This window comes from Dunckerocampus dactyliophorus, chromosome 11, assembly GCF_027744805.1.
Source record: "Dunckerocampus dactyliophorus isolate RoL2022-P2 chromosome 11, RoL_Ddac_1.1, whole genome shotgun sequence".
In the NCBI taxonomy this organism is placed as follows: domain Eukaryota; kingdom Metazoa; phylum Chordata; class Actinopteri; order Syngnathiformes; family Syngnathidae; genus Dunckerocampus; species Dunckerocampus dactyliophorus.
The window spans coordinates 14,862,820-14,878,284 of record NC_072829.1 but is presented as its reverse complement, the minus strand read 5'-3'; the positions used below and the strand labels follow the sequence as shown (position 1 = coordinate 14,878,284).

Genomic DNA, 15,465 nt, shown 5'->3' with positions numbered 1-15,465 from the left:
CGTATTGTCACTCTGCATCCCTGATGTAACACACGTGAAGCCATAACAGGTACCCTTACATCATGACCTTCACATGCCCACAAATGTAGGTGCCCAGTTCTAATCCTAATCATAAAAAACATAAAATAATACGAACTGTTTGTATTTTCCCCTTTCGAACATTTAAATACATTTTTTAAAGACCTATTCAGTGTCACACTAAATTTGTCTTTGTTTTAAAAACGTATTTTTTGTTCTAAACTGTCATGCACCATTCAGGCACTGTACGTGCAACCTATTTTAGGGGTCCTTCGGTGGTGCCTGGTGCAACATGTGTTGGATTTTTCTAGAAAGAGCGTCGCAGTCATTCTGCTGTCCGGCTGCCGGTAGTGTCACTGTACGTATTGGCGTATTAGTTTGAACCCAGAACTCGTTCTCTGGAAGACTCAAGGAAGGACTTATTCAACGGATTAATTCCTGTCTTTAAGATATTTTCTGCTTGTCAAACGACTCACTCAACTTGTTTTCTTACATTGAATTAGCCAAGTTGTCAAAATGTTGAGCTTTGCTAGCAGTTTTTCAAGGACTCTCTGGACAAACAGCGGTACACGAAATGCGTCTTCCGTGCTCACAAAGGTGAGTTTATCACGCATTCAAATGAGAACAAGTCATCGTCGTATTGATTCGTTGCACGTTTTGTGAGCCCACACGAGCTAGCGGTTAGCTTGTAGCTAACATACGCAGTCGTGACTTTTAAAACTCTTATTACTCTTCAACCCTCACGTGTTGCTTGGAATGAAAATATGATATTTTAAATAGTCGTTATGAATTATACGTCCACTAATGTGATATAATGTACTACGAATTTAATCTCAAGTGTTTTAGCTTTAGCATTTTAAATGCTAAAGCCTGCGTATGTCATTTCAGCCGTGGCGTCATCGTGCAATGAATGAGCTTGCGAGTATGCTGTTTGATTCTTGTTTAGAAATATGAAGTGTAATTCCATTTCATGACCACCTGATGAGGTTTACGTTCATAACAAGCGTGTGACTTTGTGACCTTCAATGTGATGTCCTTTCCCCAACGTGATGCAACACAACTGAAATGCTGGCTCGTGATCCTGCTGACAGCTTGTAGCTTTTATTTTCTTAACACTCGTTATATACAGTATATTCTTTGTGTCCCGAAGCATTAAATGCATGCTCTGCATATCACGCAAATGTATGTATGTCTTGCTTGAAATGTTAGATTGTTAGTAACTATTGTCATCACAGCAATTGCTAACATCACTGACTGTCCACAGGCTTGTTGGAGTGGCCTCCAGTCAGATGCTCTCACAGCCCTGTCCAGAAGACGCTATGCGTAAGGATCTTTAAATGAATGCATGGAAAGGTTAAATTTACGATACGTTTATGCTGTTCTTAGGGCTGTTGCTTTAAAAATGAAAGTGTGACAGATTTTAGAGCAGTAGGATACAATATTAATTTAGGCTGTCTTCGACTTTCATAGTCGAATCTGTGTCGTTGTATTTTGTTCATAGTCGACTAGCAGTCAAATGGTGTGTGTTTCTTAAAGAAATAGACTAAAACACTTAAACATGTTATGTGTGCAACAACAATACCATTATTTATTTGGTGACACAGAAAGCAAGATTAACAAACCTGAAACACGTCAAGTGGGCACATCATACCTGATAAACGTGCGCATAAAATTGGAACAACATGGCTTGGAAAACAACAACTTGCCAAAACTTTAAGTTAGCAGCCTTTAATGATGGAATATAAAATGAATTTGGTGTAAGCCTTGCCCATTTAAATGATATGGCACATCAGTTGTTGTGTGATATGTAAGAAGCTGCTGACACAAGTTAGACTTCACTTTCTGGAGGCATCTTTTACCTTTTCAGAAATACTTCCACGCTTTGGATGATTTTTTTAATAGCTATTATGAGACAATAAGTCCTCCGTCTTTCTCGCGTTCAAAGCTAGCACTCACCTCAGCGCCTTTGGATCATGCCAATGAAGCAGGTGATTTTATTAATGTGCGGTAAGTATAGATCTTCTGTTAAACACGTTTCAATTCTTTATTAACACAAACTAGGCTGTTTTTGTATCAGAATGGGTTATTTATAACAAAAACAAACACATTCTATGTAAAAATGCATGCTCAGCAGCAGCCGTGGGCACCCCCGTGTAGTTAGAATGGTCCATCTTGATCATATGACATTTTCATATGGTTAGACTGCAAGATTGATAGTCGAATCAGACTCCTCTGAAGTGAATTGTCAAGTAGTCAACTATTATAAGACAATCTTAATATTCACAATTAATATGTGCCATTTGCAGGTCAGAAGCCGTCAAGGGTGCCGTCATTGGAATTGACCTGGGAACCACGAACTCGTGTGTTGCCGTCATGGAGGGTAAACAAGCAAAGGTGATAAAAAACCTAATATGGCATTTCATATCCAGTTTTAACAATATACCAATATATAGTATATGTTTTCTGATTAAGTACAAGCTGGTAGTGTTATGCAAAGTAACCCATTTATTTGGCTTGGCAGGTGTTGGAGAATGCAGAGGGAGCCAGAACGACTCCTTCAGTTGTTGCCTTTGCTGCTGACGGTGAGCGTCTGGTCGGCATTCCTGCCAAACGCCAGGCTGTCATCAATCCTCAGAACACGCTGTACGCCACAAAGAGGCTGATCGGCCGTCGCTTTGACGACCCAGAAGTCCAGAAAGACTTGTGAGTGAGGGTGGGGGTCTAGTGTGCAAAAGGTGTGATGATGAATAGGATGAATAGTGGTTTTCATCAACAGGAAGAACGTTCCCTACAAGATTGTGCGTGCTTCCAATGGTGATGCCTGGGTGGAGGCTCATGGGAAAATGTACTCGCCCAGCCAAGCGGGAGCCTTCGTCTTGATAAAGATGAAGGAGGCCGCAGGTATGACTGTTGTGCGTGTTACACAGACCCACAAATGTTCATATGGTACTGATTTGCTGATTGTTCTTGCAGAGAACTACCTGGGAACTAAAGTGAAGAACGCTGTGATCACAGTACCGGCTTACTTCAATGATTCTCAGAGACAGGTATGGGACTTTTGTGGCATATCATTAAACCTAATCACATTCTAGCACAGACCTTGTCCAATCTCTGGGGCCCATATTCGCAAAGCCTGTCAAGAGTGCTCTCAGAAATTGAGCAACTGAGCTTCACAAATACCGGCAATACAGCAGTCTTATCAATTACTTACATTTACCCGAAGAAATGTAAGTTAATCCACTTAATTTTGCAATAACGAGTAGCAATAGACTAACAATAAAATATAAACACACCTCCTCTTTTATCCAGGCTTACTGAAGATCAAGAAACATTTGTGTTTTAGATCTTGCTGTGTAAAACAGGGGTAGCTCCACCCCCGCGACATCACGGCTCGGAAACTGACTGTACACTGCCGGCTTGTGAATGCCTCTGGGGGGGGAGGCGGACCTGTCAACAGCACCCGCTGTTTCTCAGCAAGAAAACAAAATACAGAAATATACGTGCTTTCGTTTCGAGTCCCCAAATACCAGAAAACTCGCAAACGGCGCTAGATTTGTCGCTAGTTGCTTATGAGAAAATATGTCGTCAAGGAGGGGTGGAATGTCACCAGATCTAGCAACAAAATCGCCAAGTTGGCAACACTGCTCCTAACTTAGCCTAAAAATTCCTAGCAATGAACCATAGCTTAAGAGTGATGAAGGAAATTATTCAGAGCAACTCTGAGCAAGTAGGGGACAGAAACTTTTATCTTAGGAGGTGGTGTGGTTGACACCGTTGCTAGGTATGACACAGTCTTCTAAGAGTTGTGTTTGGTCATTACAAAAAGGGGGAAAGACCAAAAAAGGAGAAAAAAAACGCGCTCTGTGCTCCTCATAATGAATGGATAGTAAAATCAACCAATCACTTATAACTTGGACTGGATTAAGAAATGTATAATCATGACATTAATTTCGTCATGATAATGAAACTCAGCAAAATTAAATTATTAATCTGCTTCAAAATGTTTGAACGTACCTCATTCACATGCCCATTATATTGATATGCTTATTGTTATGTTCACTGTCCATGCTGGTGATTTTACGACTTAATGTATTTGATATTAATGGTGGCCGCAGACTCAGCTGGCCGCCATTCCTGTGATTGCTGACTCCAGGCTTCTTAAAAGTCCTCCTCACCACTCCACATTTTGCCATGTAGGAGCTTTCCTAAGGCTTAAGATGCTTTGTGAATACGGGCCCAGATGTTGAACGTGCTCCTGGGGGGAAAAAGGCAGCTTTTAACAATTGCCAAGCATGTACAGCAGTTTGTATGACACACTTACAGCTAAAACACATCAATAAGATAAATGCAGATAGACTGTTGGAATTAGAGTGTGTGTGTGTGTGTGTGTGTGTGTCTACACATATATAAATAAATACAAAATATATATACAGTGCCTATCATAAGTATTCACCCCCTTTGATGGTTTACCCTTTTATTGCTTTCATAAATCAATCATGGTCAATACATTTTAGCTTTTTTAACAAAAAAATATTGGGGGGGAAAAAAACCTCTGTCAAAGAGTGACCATGATTGATTTATGAAAGCAACAAAAGGGTAAACCATCAAAGGGGGTGAATACTTATGATAGCCCGGCCTCCCAAATGTTTGAACCCAATGGGGCCCGTGAGTCCAAATAATTGCCCACTCCTGTTTTAGCAGTTAACATGTGTTTTAACGGTTGTGACTTGTTTTTGTATTGTTGATTTAACCTATCCCTCGAATGAATTCAGGCAACCAAAGATGCGGGTCAGATCGCTGGTTTGAATGTGCTACGTGTAATCAACGAGCCCACAGCAGCAGCTCTGGCCTATGGCCTGGACAAAACCCAGGACAAGATGTGAGTAAATGCATGTTTGTATTTGATGTCTTCTCCTTCCCTGGACTTGGAAGGGCAAAACCTCACTGATGCAGTCGCCACTATTGATGAAGCTATGCTAACTTCAACTCCTTTTATAATAATTCCCGCAGATATGTCTATATTAGGGATGTAGCAGTATGAAAATGTCATATCATGATTATTGTGACCAAAATTGTCACAGTTATCAGTATTATCACGGTATTTTGAATGTGCTCAAAATTTTAAAAAAGTACTGATACACACACACTGGAGTCTAACAAAGTAACAAAAAACAAACCTACACAATATATTTGCCTTGGCAAAGCCCAACATTGCAAACTACGCACATGCACCCTTTCTGAATGCTTGCCGCTTATCGGCTTAAAATGCGCAATGCATTGTGGGCCGGGGGCGCCATTTTTGAGAGCAAGCGCTTTTGTTGACATTAGAGTTGGTGCTTTGAGAGGGAGAGACCATTTATGTAATGGCTGCTTCTCCACGAAATGAGCAACGTCACTGGTCCATGAGTTTATCAACGTACGGTTATCAGTCACTGTGTTAAAGGGAAAATTCACTTTTTTTTTTTTTTTTTTTTTTTTTTTTTTTTTTTGTTATTTTGACGATCCGCAATCCCTATGTGAAACATGACCACAAGTCTTTCTCTCTTCTGCGTGTTCTAAAGAGAAAAACAGCGAGGCATGTAGGAGCCAACGTATGTAACGGGACACGCATACTGTAAAGCTCCTTTTTAAAAAATTTAAATTAAAAAACCCCAAAAACGCCAGCAATGTTCTATTTGCATAACTGACCTCTCTATAAACCAAGCTATAGCGATGTTCTTACTGTAGCAGCTAACACAAAGAACTATTTTTCTGGCATAGTTGTGCAGCGCCTCATGCCACTACCAAGGATGGTTGAGTGTGATAGGACCATCTTCAAAACAGTGCGACAGCACACCAATCAGTACTGACGAGAACTACAAATAGACAACCAAATTATCTGTAAAGTATTAGCCCACATTCCATGTTTTGTTCATATATGGCAGGATGGACCGTGTTGGAATATCATGTGCTATATACAGTATGTTTGTATGTATCACAATCAATATCATGGTGACTTACTCGAAGGACAGTTGTCCATCTGGTTCAGCTGGTCTGGGGCATCTTTTCAAGTTGATTTTGGGTAGGTGGGGAAAAAAGTTACGATCACTGTAGTATTTGTTAGCAATAACAATCCTTCGTTCATTGTGATGCAATGTCCACATCACCATACACGCGAAGCCTTTCCATCGATGGTAACACTGTATGTCGCACTCCATGCCAATCGGCATGGCTTGACAAGCGCCACAAACACCACCGAGTCATGCCAGTGTAGTGACTTGACCCCCATCTGGTACCTTCAAAGTTTCACTCGCTCTTATTGCGAGCTCAGCTTCTAAAACTTGCAGCTCATTCTCCGTATATTCAGGCTTAAAAAGATAAGGTTCTGGATCCTCATTTGTCAAAGAATAGTATGCGGCGGCTCTCACAAAGTTTGCCATGATTAGTCGTAACAGACTGACGTAGCATCAGTAGCACTAGATGTGAAATCGGTGTGCCCAGGAAGTCCCAGTTATGTTTAGTATTGCATGTTATCATCATCTTGATGTCATCCTATAATCATTTGCAGTAAAAGTGACTGTTGTAATTATTAGACTCCACTCCAGAACCCTCAACTTCTCTCTGCAATATGCCTGGCACACATATTAAACACATTTAAAGTATAAAATGTACAGGTACTCACTGCTAATGACTGATGATGTAAGATGACCCATGAACACATGGAATAGGAGTCAGTGTACAAGTTTAACTTTTGGTGTGTTGAAGGACCACCGAATAAAGTACGAAATCCCCATTATTGAGGAAAAATCAATGAATCGTGAAAACATTTTGTTCACAGCCCCATCATGACTTATTTTGGCCTTACTTAAGTTACAAAAGGTGATCCTTTGCTCTTTTTCTTTTACTGTGTAATACTGCCAGACTGATGACATGGCAGTGTTCCGAGTGACTGTTTACCCGTGCAGCAGACGTGCCTTTGCGGAAGTAGATAAGATTGGTGGATACGAACGGCATCATGTGAGGACTGGCTGATCGGTGATATCCCAAAAATAAGGAATCCACACCACTAAAACATTTTGTGTAGGGCTGTGAATACTGAATGACAAATGTGTGGGGATCCACTGCACTATAATAAGATGACGGAGCCTTAATGGCTCAAGCTAACCTGAAACTGAGCAAACCAATGTTTATCTCGGCTTGCATTTTCCAGCATTGCCGTGTATGATCTCGGTGGAGGCACATTTGACGTCTCCATCTTGGAGATACAGAAGGGAGTCTTTGAGGTGAAGTCCACCAACGGCGACACCTTCCTGGGAGGAGAGGACTTTGACCAACACCTCCTGAAATACCTTGTTAAGGAGTTTAAGCGAGAGGTAACCATCAGTCCATATCAGCACCCTCCCCTCATCGTTGTTTTTGCCAGGTGTTTATGTGTGCTCTGTGTTGCCTCCCCCAGTCTGGTGTGGATCTGATGAAAGACAACATGGCGCTTCAGAGAGTCAGGGAGGCTGCGGAGAAGGCCAAGTGTGAGCTTTCATCTTCATTGCAGGTATACACATACTGTCATCCTTGTTGATACACCTCTTGTTCACTGTCAGTTGTCCAGTTGGTGGTGTTGCACCCCAGTGCTGAAGGATGAGGTTTTCTGTTTCTTGTTTTACCGCAGCAGCCTTCATAGCATCAATAAGTCCTGTCATTGTTGTCACTCAGGTCAATTCCGTAATTGGGACGTTCTCTCTTTTCTAGACGGACATCAACCTTCCATACCTGACCATGGACGCCTCTGGTCCCAAGCATCTCAACATGAAACTCACTCGCGCTCAGTTTGAAGACATTGTGGCTGACTTGATCCGCCGCACCGTGGCTCCCTGTCAGAAGGCCATGCAAGATGCGGGGGTGTCCAAGGGAGACATTGGAGAGGTGCTGCTTGTTGGAGGAATGTCACGCATGCCCAAGGTACGGCCGTAGCGTAGCCGTGTGTTTTCCTGACCGCGGCTTTTCAAAGTGTGCACAGTGAACCTTCCCTTAGAGAAGATGATACCTACATATTTTGTAGTGTTCTGCTCACTCAAGATATTCAGACCTGCAAACTTGCACACATTTTTCCTACCCGGCATGCATTTTGACCCATGAATACATGTGTATGCGTTGCTGCTGTCCATGGGCACATTTTTTACGGGTGTTTGCGGCTGTGGCTTGTTCAGTGGACAGCAAAAAATGTGGAAAATGGAGCAAAAGCGATAGTGGAATGAGAAAAGGCTGGAACTGTTTTTTTTGTTTTTGTTTTTCCCCCCAATATACAAAATTTTAAGTTAAATATGATACATTTTTAAAACACATTTAAAATATATATACATTTTTTTGTTGGCATGGTAAAATTTCTAAAACATTGGCAGGTCTGGGGTCTCATTTATAAAAAATGTGCGTGGAATTCTTACTAAGTCGACATACAGGGAGTGCAGAATTATTAGGCAAGTTGTATTTTTGAGGATTAATTTTATTATAGAACACCAACCATGTTCTTAATGAACCCAAAAGACTCATTAATATCAAAGCTGAAAATTTTTGGAAGTTGGAGTGGGGCTTTTTTACTTTTAGCTATTTTAGAAGGATATCTGTGTGTGCAGGCGACTATTACTGTGCATAATTATTAGGCAACTTAACAAAAAACAAATATATACCCATTTCAATTATTTATTTTCACCAGGGAAACCAATATAACAGCTCAACATTCACAAATATACATTTCGGACATTCCAAAACAAAAACAAATCGGTGACCAATATAGCCACCTTTCTTTGCAAGGACACTCAAAAGCCTGCCATCCATGGATTCTGTCAGTGTTTTGATCTGTTCACGATCAACATTGCGTGCATAATATTGTCATGATTGTAAAATAAAGTATTTAAGCGGTGCATTGGTTTTAGTCCGGATACAACACTGGTGCGTAATGGTGTTTAATGGTGGTGTCAATCTATTTGCAGTCACCATATGTTGGATATTAAATTTGATTGACAAATAAGATCAGTCAGTTTCATGTAAAGTAGCAACGCTTTCCCGACATGTCTGAGTCAATAACGGCGTGATGTTTGATAAACCTTTATTGGCTTCCACTTAGTATGTGCTTCGCCTTGTTGCCATGTCTTCAAAAGGTGTTGTTGTCAGTAGATCCCCATCAGTGTAATGCTAAGCTAACATGGTCTCTGCAGGTCCAGCTGACAGTCCAGGACCTGTTTGGTCGTGCTCCTAGCAAGTCAGTTAACCCAGATGAGGCTGTCGCCATAGGAGCGGCCATCCAGGGTGGCGTCCTGGCTGGGGACGTCACCGATGTGCTGCTTTTGGACGTGACGCCTCTGTCGCTGGGAATTGAGACTCTGGGCGGGGTTTTCACCAAACTCATCAACAGGAACACCACTATCCCAACCAAGAAGAGCCAGGTACAGCATGTCTGTCCAAATAAGGCATGCTTTGTCATGTGTAATGAGAAAATTGAGCAAATGTATCTCATGGTCTCCTCAGGTCTTCTCCACAGCAGCAGACGGACAGACTCAAGTGGAGATCAAGGTGTGTCAGGGTGAGAGGGAGATGGCGGCAGACAACACTGTGCTGGGTCAGTTCTCCTTGGTGGGAATCCCCCCAGCCCCTCGAGGCGTTCCACAGATCGAGGTCACGTTTGACATTGATGCTAATGGCATTGTCCATGTGTCTGCCAGAGACAAAGGCACTGGCCGCGAACAGCAGAGTGAGTTTTTTTTGTATATAGAAGTCCCAAGTGGGTGCAAATGCTTCCCAATAGAAATGGAATGTGCATGTTCATGTCGGAGCTTTGTGTACTTACTACTTTTTTTTTAGTCCTTTGCACGCAATGCACTTAATATTTTGTATATGGAAATATGAAGTTTATAATTTGCACTCGTGTCTGCAGTTGTTATCCAGTCATCAGGAGGTCTCAGCAAGGATGACATTGAGAACATGATCAAGAATGCTGAGAAGTATGCAGAGGAGGACAGGAGGAGAAAGGTGAGAACTTGAAATACAGAGGGAGAGGGGGAAAAAAACATCTGGTGTCTTAACGTACTTGTCACTCAGCCATTTCCTCCTCGTCCATCCAGCCCTTTTGATTTTTCTTAACGATGACTCCGGCTGGAAACTTTTCTTTAGGCAGCGTCTTCCTCTTAAAAATCAAAAATTGTGTGTATCGCTACCGTGCTGGTCCCCTTCTTCTCTACAGTGTGGTTCACCGTGATGTCGAAAGTGAGCGGCACGTGGTCCGTGTTGGTGATGTGGTTGGGCTGGATGTGTTTGTCGGCAATTTTTACTGCAGTATAAGTTGCTGCGCCACGGTAGTCCTTGCCTGGATGGATAGATGGCGCCGTTTCGTTGACAGCTGCTCGATTCTTATGTTCCTTCGCATAACTGATAGCTTGCAGTTTAAACTGTGCTTCATATTCCTGTCTCTTTGTCGGTGGCATTTTTCGAGGGTCCTGAGCCAAACCGATTTTGTTTTGCACAATGAACATACTGGCACTATGTACTACCTACTGGGGGCGTGCCTTTAGCATCCTCTTTTACGCCCACCCTTCCCCCTTTAACGTCCACAGGCTGTCCTCAGTCACGTCCGTCTTTCGTCTATGTAAGAAGCATGTTGGCTGGAAAGTCACACATTAACAGATTTTAGAACTCTGTGCACACATAAGGTGCGTCGCATTATGAGGCCCCCCGCCCCGTCCATTTTGGAGAAAATTTAAGACTTTTAAGTGTGCCTTATGGTCGTGAAAATACGGTAATTTAAAAACAAAAAAAACAGCCCATTGCTAATAATGTGTATGTGTTATTTGGTTTGGTTTGGTTTAGTTTATTTGAACATGAAGGTTACAATGGAATACATCCCATGAATCATTCTTTCACAGTTCCACATGTCCAAAAGGAGTAGGAAGAAGCAAAGCTTATTTAATCCTACCCCCCATCCATTCCAATCTAGTGCAGTACATATTGTTCACTTCCTGCATTCCATCTCATATTTTATATAATAATTATAGTAATAATAATAATAACAGTAAGAAGTTATTTAGAATAGCACATAGACACGACAGCGTAGGTCAGATGGGTCAAAAAACATTTTAACTCCAAGAATTAGCTACTGAATTAGTCCAAAACAAGTTACTAATTTTGATGTATTGATGTGTGGCTATTTGGTTGTGCTTTAGGAACGTGTGGAGGCTGTAAATATGGCTGAGGGCATTGTCCATGACACAGAATCAAAGATGGAGGAATTCAAAGAGCAGCTTCCTGCTGATGAGGTATGGTATCGGCACCTTTTTTTGTTTTGCTTTGTCTTGCTGAAAGGTCCGAAATGTAGCTAATAGTTTCACATTTTACTTAATACACTGTGAACAATATAGTTTACTTCCAAGGGCACTGACTGAGTAGACTGCTTTAAAGTCTCCTCACTGTACTTCCAGTGTGCCAAGCTGAAGGAGGAAATCACCAAGGTGCGAGATCTTCTTGCCAACAAGGATTCGGAGACAGGAGAGAACATCAAGCAGGCAGCCACCAACCTGCAGCAGGCATCGCTTAAACTCTTTGAAATGGCTTACAAGAAGGTGCGTACAATGATGCCATCTCGGCAAACGCTGTATTTGTAACCTTACAGTACTGACAATTAGGGATATATTGGAGAAATTTGACAATTTCAGAAAATCATGACCAGTTTAAACACCTGAATAGCAATGTTGGGATTAAAAGCGTTGCTAACGCCATTGCTGTTAATTACTAAATACCGTTTCAACATGGTCAGCGTTATGTGAACTGTGATGCGTTCTTATGCACTGACAGCTAACAGCTGTTATCCGCTCACTCCCTCATAGAGATGTGATGTTGGTTCATGATTTTTTTTTTTTTTTTGACGGCTCTTTTTAAGTGAATGATTAGAACCCAATAAAATACTTTGCCATTTTGAGCTGAAAACCTTGTGTGGATAGCCCTAAGCTGTAAACCACCACAGTAAACAATGAAAGGACGACTTCATCCACGATTAGCAGAGACAGGATCCCTCAACGCCTTGGGTGCGCCTAGAACTCTTGTCCTTTTAAAGGAAAATTGCACTTCTTGGGGGAATTTTGCCCATCATCCAAAATCCTTATGAGTAGTGTTGGACATTGTTTGAATTTCAACGATTCCGGCTCAGATTCCTTGTTTCAATTCTGTTTCCTCACAATTCTCGATTCAGGTGCTTTTAAGAATAAGGGTCATGGTTTTAAATGAGAGCGCTAACCAGAATTCTTTTTGGATGAAATGTCCGAACTTCTCCATGAATTGTTTACGAACTTTTATTTAATAAACTTTACTATTACATTTATTATTACATCAAAGACAAGGTACTTCACACCATGAATCCGGGGGTGTTTAATCATGTTGAAGTTCCGGTAATGCTTAAAAGGACCAAAATACGGCAGCATGTACTATAAAAGCATAAAACCTTGTTGGTTTTTGGAGATGCCGTAATAGCAGCACCCCCCCCACAGGATACCATGAAGGGGTTGAGTGCCTTTTTCAAGCCACAAGTAAATTAATTACTTTTTCCAATCACTTGCCCAACATTGCATGTCTGAGTGAAACAAGTCAAGATTTATGCAAAGTTGATCAAAAAAACATATGAGCAACAGTTTTTGTCTCCAGATAAAGTAAGGGTAGTGGGAATGTTGTGTAAGTGTTTGTGTGCAAGATTTTATGTGTATCTTCACCTCCTGCAGATGGCAGCGGAACGTGACAGCAGCTCCAGCTCCAGCTCCAGCTCAGAGAGCGAGAAGAAAGAGGGCCAGCAGTAATTTTTTTTTTTGCTTGTCACAGTCTGTGACAACAGGACTGTTGAGGGGATAAGGATGGTTCAATGGTTGCAGTGACGTGCGGTCAGGGGAGGCAGCTGAGGCCAATGTTTGTCCATTGAACTGTTATAAATGTACTTTATGTACGACTGCAGTTGTAATCATCGCTGAATTTGCACATTACCTGATTGAATACAGCAGTGTTTTTCAACCTTTTTGTGCCAAGGCACATTTTTTCTTTAATTAAAAAACCACAAGGCACACCACCAGCCGAAAATGCTAACAAATGAACTCTGTAGCCTATATTGACAACATAAAGTTGTTCTCATCAGTGTCAGTGTAGGAATCAAACAAAAAGCATTTTAGAATCATTCACATTTCTACTCACTCGGTGTGAAACCTGGGCCTGTTTGGATGAACACAGCGCTAATATCCTGGCAGGAATTAAAAACAAAAAGACACGACGCTCTTCCTCAACAACTCTGTCTCTTTTGGAGATGGTGTTTAAGCTTACATATCTTTTCACCACACATCAAGCACAACGTAGTCGTTTCCTTGCATCCCCAGTGAACGTAAATCCAAATGCTGGTATTACCTCGCGCACGAGATATTGCTTCAGCTATGCGTCTTTGCTTTCTTTTGACCTCCACTCATACTTGGGCCTTCATCTGGGTCTGATTTTTTTTTTTTTTTTTTTTTTTTTTTTTTTCCCCCCAGGGTGCAGTTCAGAGTTAGCATCTTTCCTTTTCAAAAACTTGTCCATCACTGTGTTGCTTGCCACAATGCCACCGTCATCGCCATCTGACATCCATGCATTGGTTCTTTTGCCTGTACAAAGCAGTTAGCTACCTGCTGCCACCTACTGATATGGAAGTGTATTACATGGCTACTCTGCCGATCACTACTAGACAGCACAGACACTCGGCAATGGCACATTATTTGCGGATAATAATTAGGTGAAATTGGATACTTTCCCACGGCACAGTGGTTGAAAAACACTGGAATACAGGGTAAAGCTGATATAAGGCTGCTCCTCTCGAGTGCGCATCCGAACCTGAGTGCACTGAATAGTGGATGGCATGTGCCCATTTGTTTGTCAGCAACATTTATTCTACACCATGGTTTGCTACAGACTATATAATGTGAAATTATTCTTGATTTAAAAAAACAAACAACAAAATACAAAAATGTCATATGCGAAGGTACTGCAGTACTCTCCTCATCCTGAAGAGGTGGGGGCACGCGTGAGGTGGAAGGTGCTTGTCACTGCCACCCTTCCAAAGTGCGCAAAAGCCAGCTGTTTAGCAACAAGCAAAATACATTAAAGATAAGCCCTGCTGAATGAATAAATTAACTTAACTGTCAAAGTGGAGGATTACATATCCAATCTCAGCAGACGATGATCAGACTTTTACAACAAAGTATCAGAAGTGTCCTGGCGAAGGATTGGGTGCTTCTAATGAATTAAAAAATACAAATAAAAGGTGAGAACACAAATGTTTTTCCACTTAATAATAATAGGACTATTAACTTAATAAAAATATATTTAAAACCCTTCAAAGGAGTCAGTGCCTCACCAGCCATGAACCTCCCCGCACGTCACTGAATGGAATTACTTTTACTGTGTTTTGGCAGTAAAAATGCTCCAATGAAAAGTCTGTATATTCCAAGTTTTGTCTGTAATTGATCATGTATGTTCAGTTTTACAATCTTAGTGAAATTCTTTCGTCTCAGACATCATTACGTTTTCATCTTGCTGTTGCTTTTCTTCTGAAGCATTCGCTTGCGTTTGTTTATGAAGGAAAAACACATCCATCATCCTCACACAATCTAAAGTACAATTGGGAATATTCACGCAGGTCATCATGTCCCAAAATTAAGTAGCTGCCACAGATGCCCTTAGGTTGTGACTTTTGCTTAATAGTGTGTGTGAAAGAGCGAGAGAGATATCTGGACAGGAGAACTTGTGGGATGGCTATTTCTGTTGCTGTTTTTTGTAATAAAACATTTAAAACGAAAGTATTTGAACCAAGTGTGGTTGGACAGTTTCTAATTTGACATAAGTGTGTACATCCCTCACATTTCTGTGTGAAATTGTACCACTTTGATACAATGTCAAGTAGTCAGTTCCAGTGGAAAAGCGCTGTCCCCTTAATAACTCAACACACAACCATTAATGTCCAAACTGATGGCAACAAAAGTGAGTACAACCTTGTTAAACAAGGGGTAACCAAACTTTCCACCAAGGGCCACATGGAGAACAATGAGAGGATGCAAGGGCCACTTTGACGTTTTATATACTAAGAGGTTATTTGAAGAATAAAAATAACCTCAGCTTTGCTCGTTTTTTGCTTAAACTTTCTTTTTAAGTATTCATAGTCCTCTCAATATAACATTCCCATAATATGACTTTCCCCCAAAATTAATTTTCCAAAAATTACATTATTTTGTTTCCCATGATTTTACAACTTAAAAAAAACTCTAATATTTTAACTCTTTGCAACTATGACAAATGACATTTGTGTTTTATCTTGTACAATTGCAACTTTTTCTCACTGGAATACAACTTTTTCTTTTAATATTTTATTATTCTAAAATTTTCACTTCAATTTTTTTTCAGTTTTCTATTTCAAATTGCTAATTG

At 41.0% G+C, this 15,465-nt stretch overlaps 1 protein-coding gene across 1 annotated transcript; it reads left to right on the top strand.

Moving 5' to 3' along the window:
* The first annotated feature begins 309 nt into the window (after positions 1–309).
* Positions 310–14,840, top strand: hspa9 (heat shock protein 9). Its single transcript, XM_054791329.1, has 16 exons — positions 310–615; positions 1,283–1,341; positions 2,325–2,412; positions 2,540–2,721; positions 2,795–2,919; positions 2,992–3,065; positions 4,791–4,897; positions 7,208–7,370; positions 7,454–7,546; positions 7,744–7,953; positions 9,207–9,434; positions 9,517–9,739; positions 9,923–10,017; positions 11,205–11,297; positions 11,460–11,600; positions 12,750–14,840. Exons 1-16 carry the CDS (start codon positions 535–537, stop codon positions 12,822–12,824), a joined length of 2,037 nt encoding a protein of 678 aa, XP_054647304.1. The 5' UTR covers positions 310–534; the 3' UTR covers positions 12,825–14,840.
* Positions 14,841–15,465: the final 625 nt, after the last annotated feature.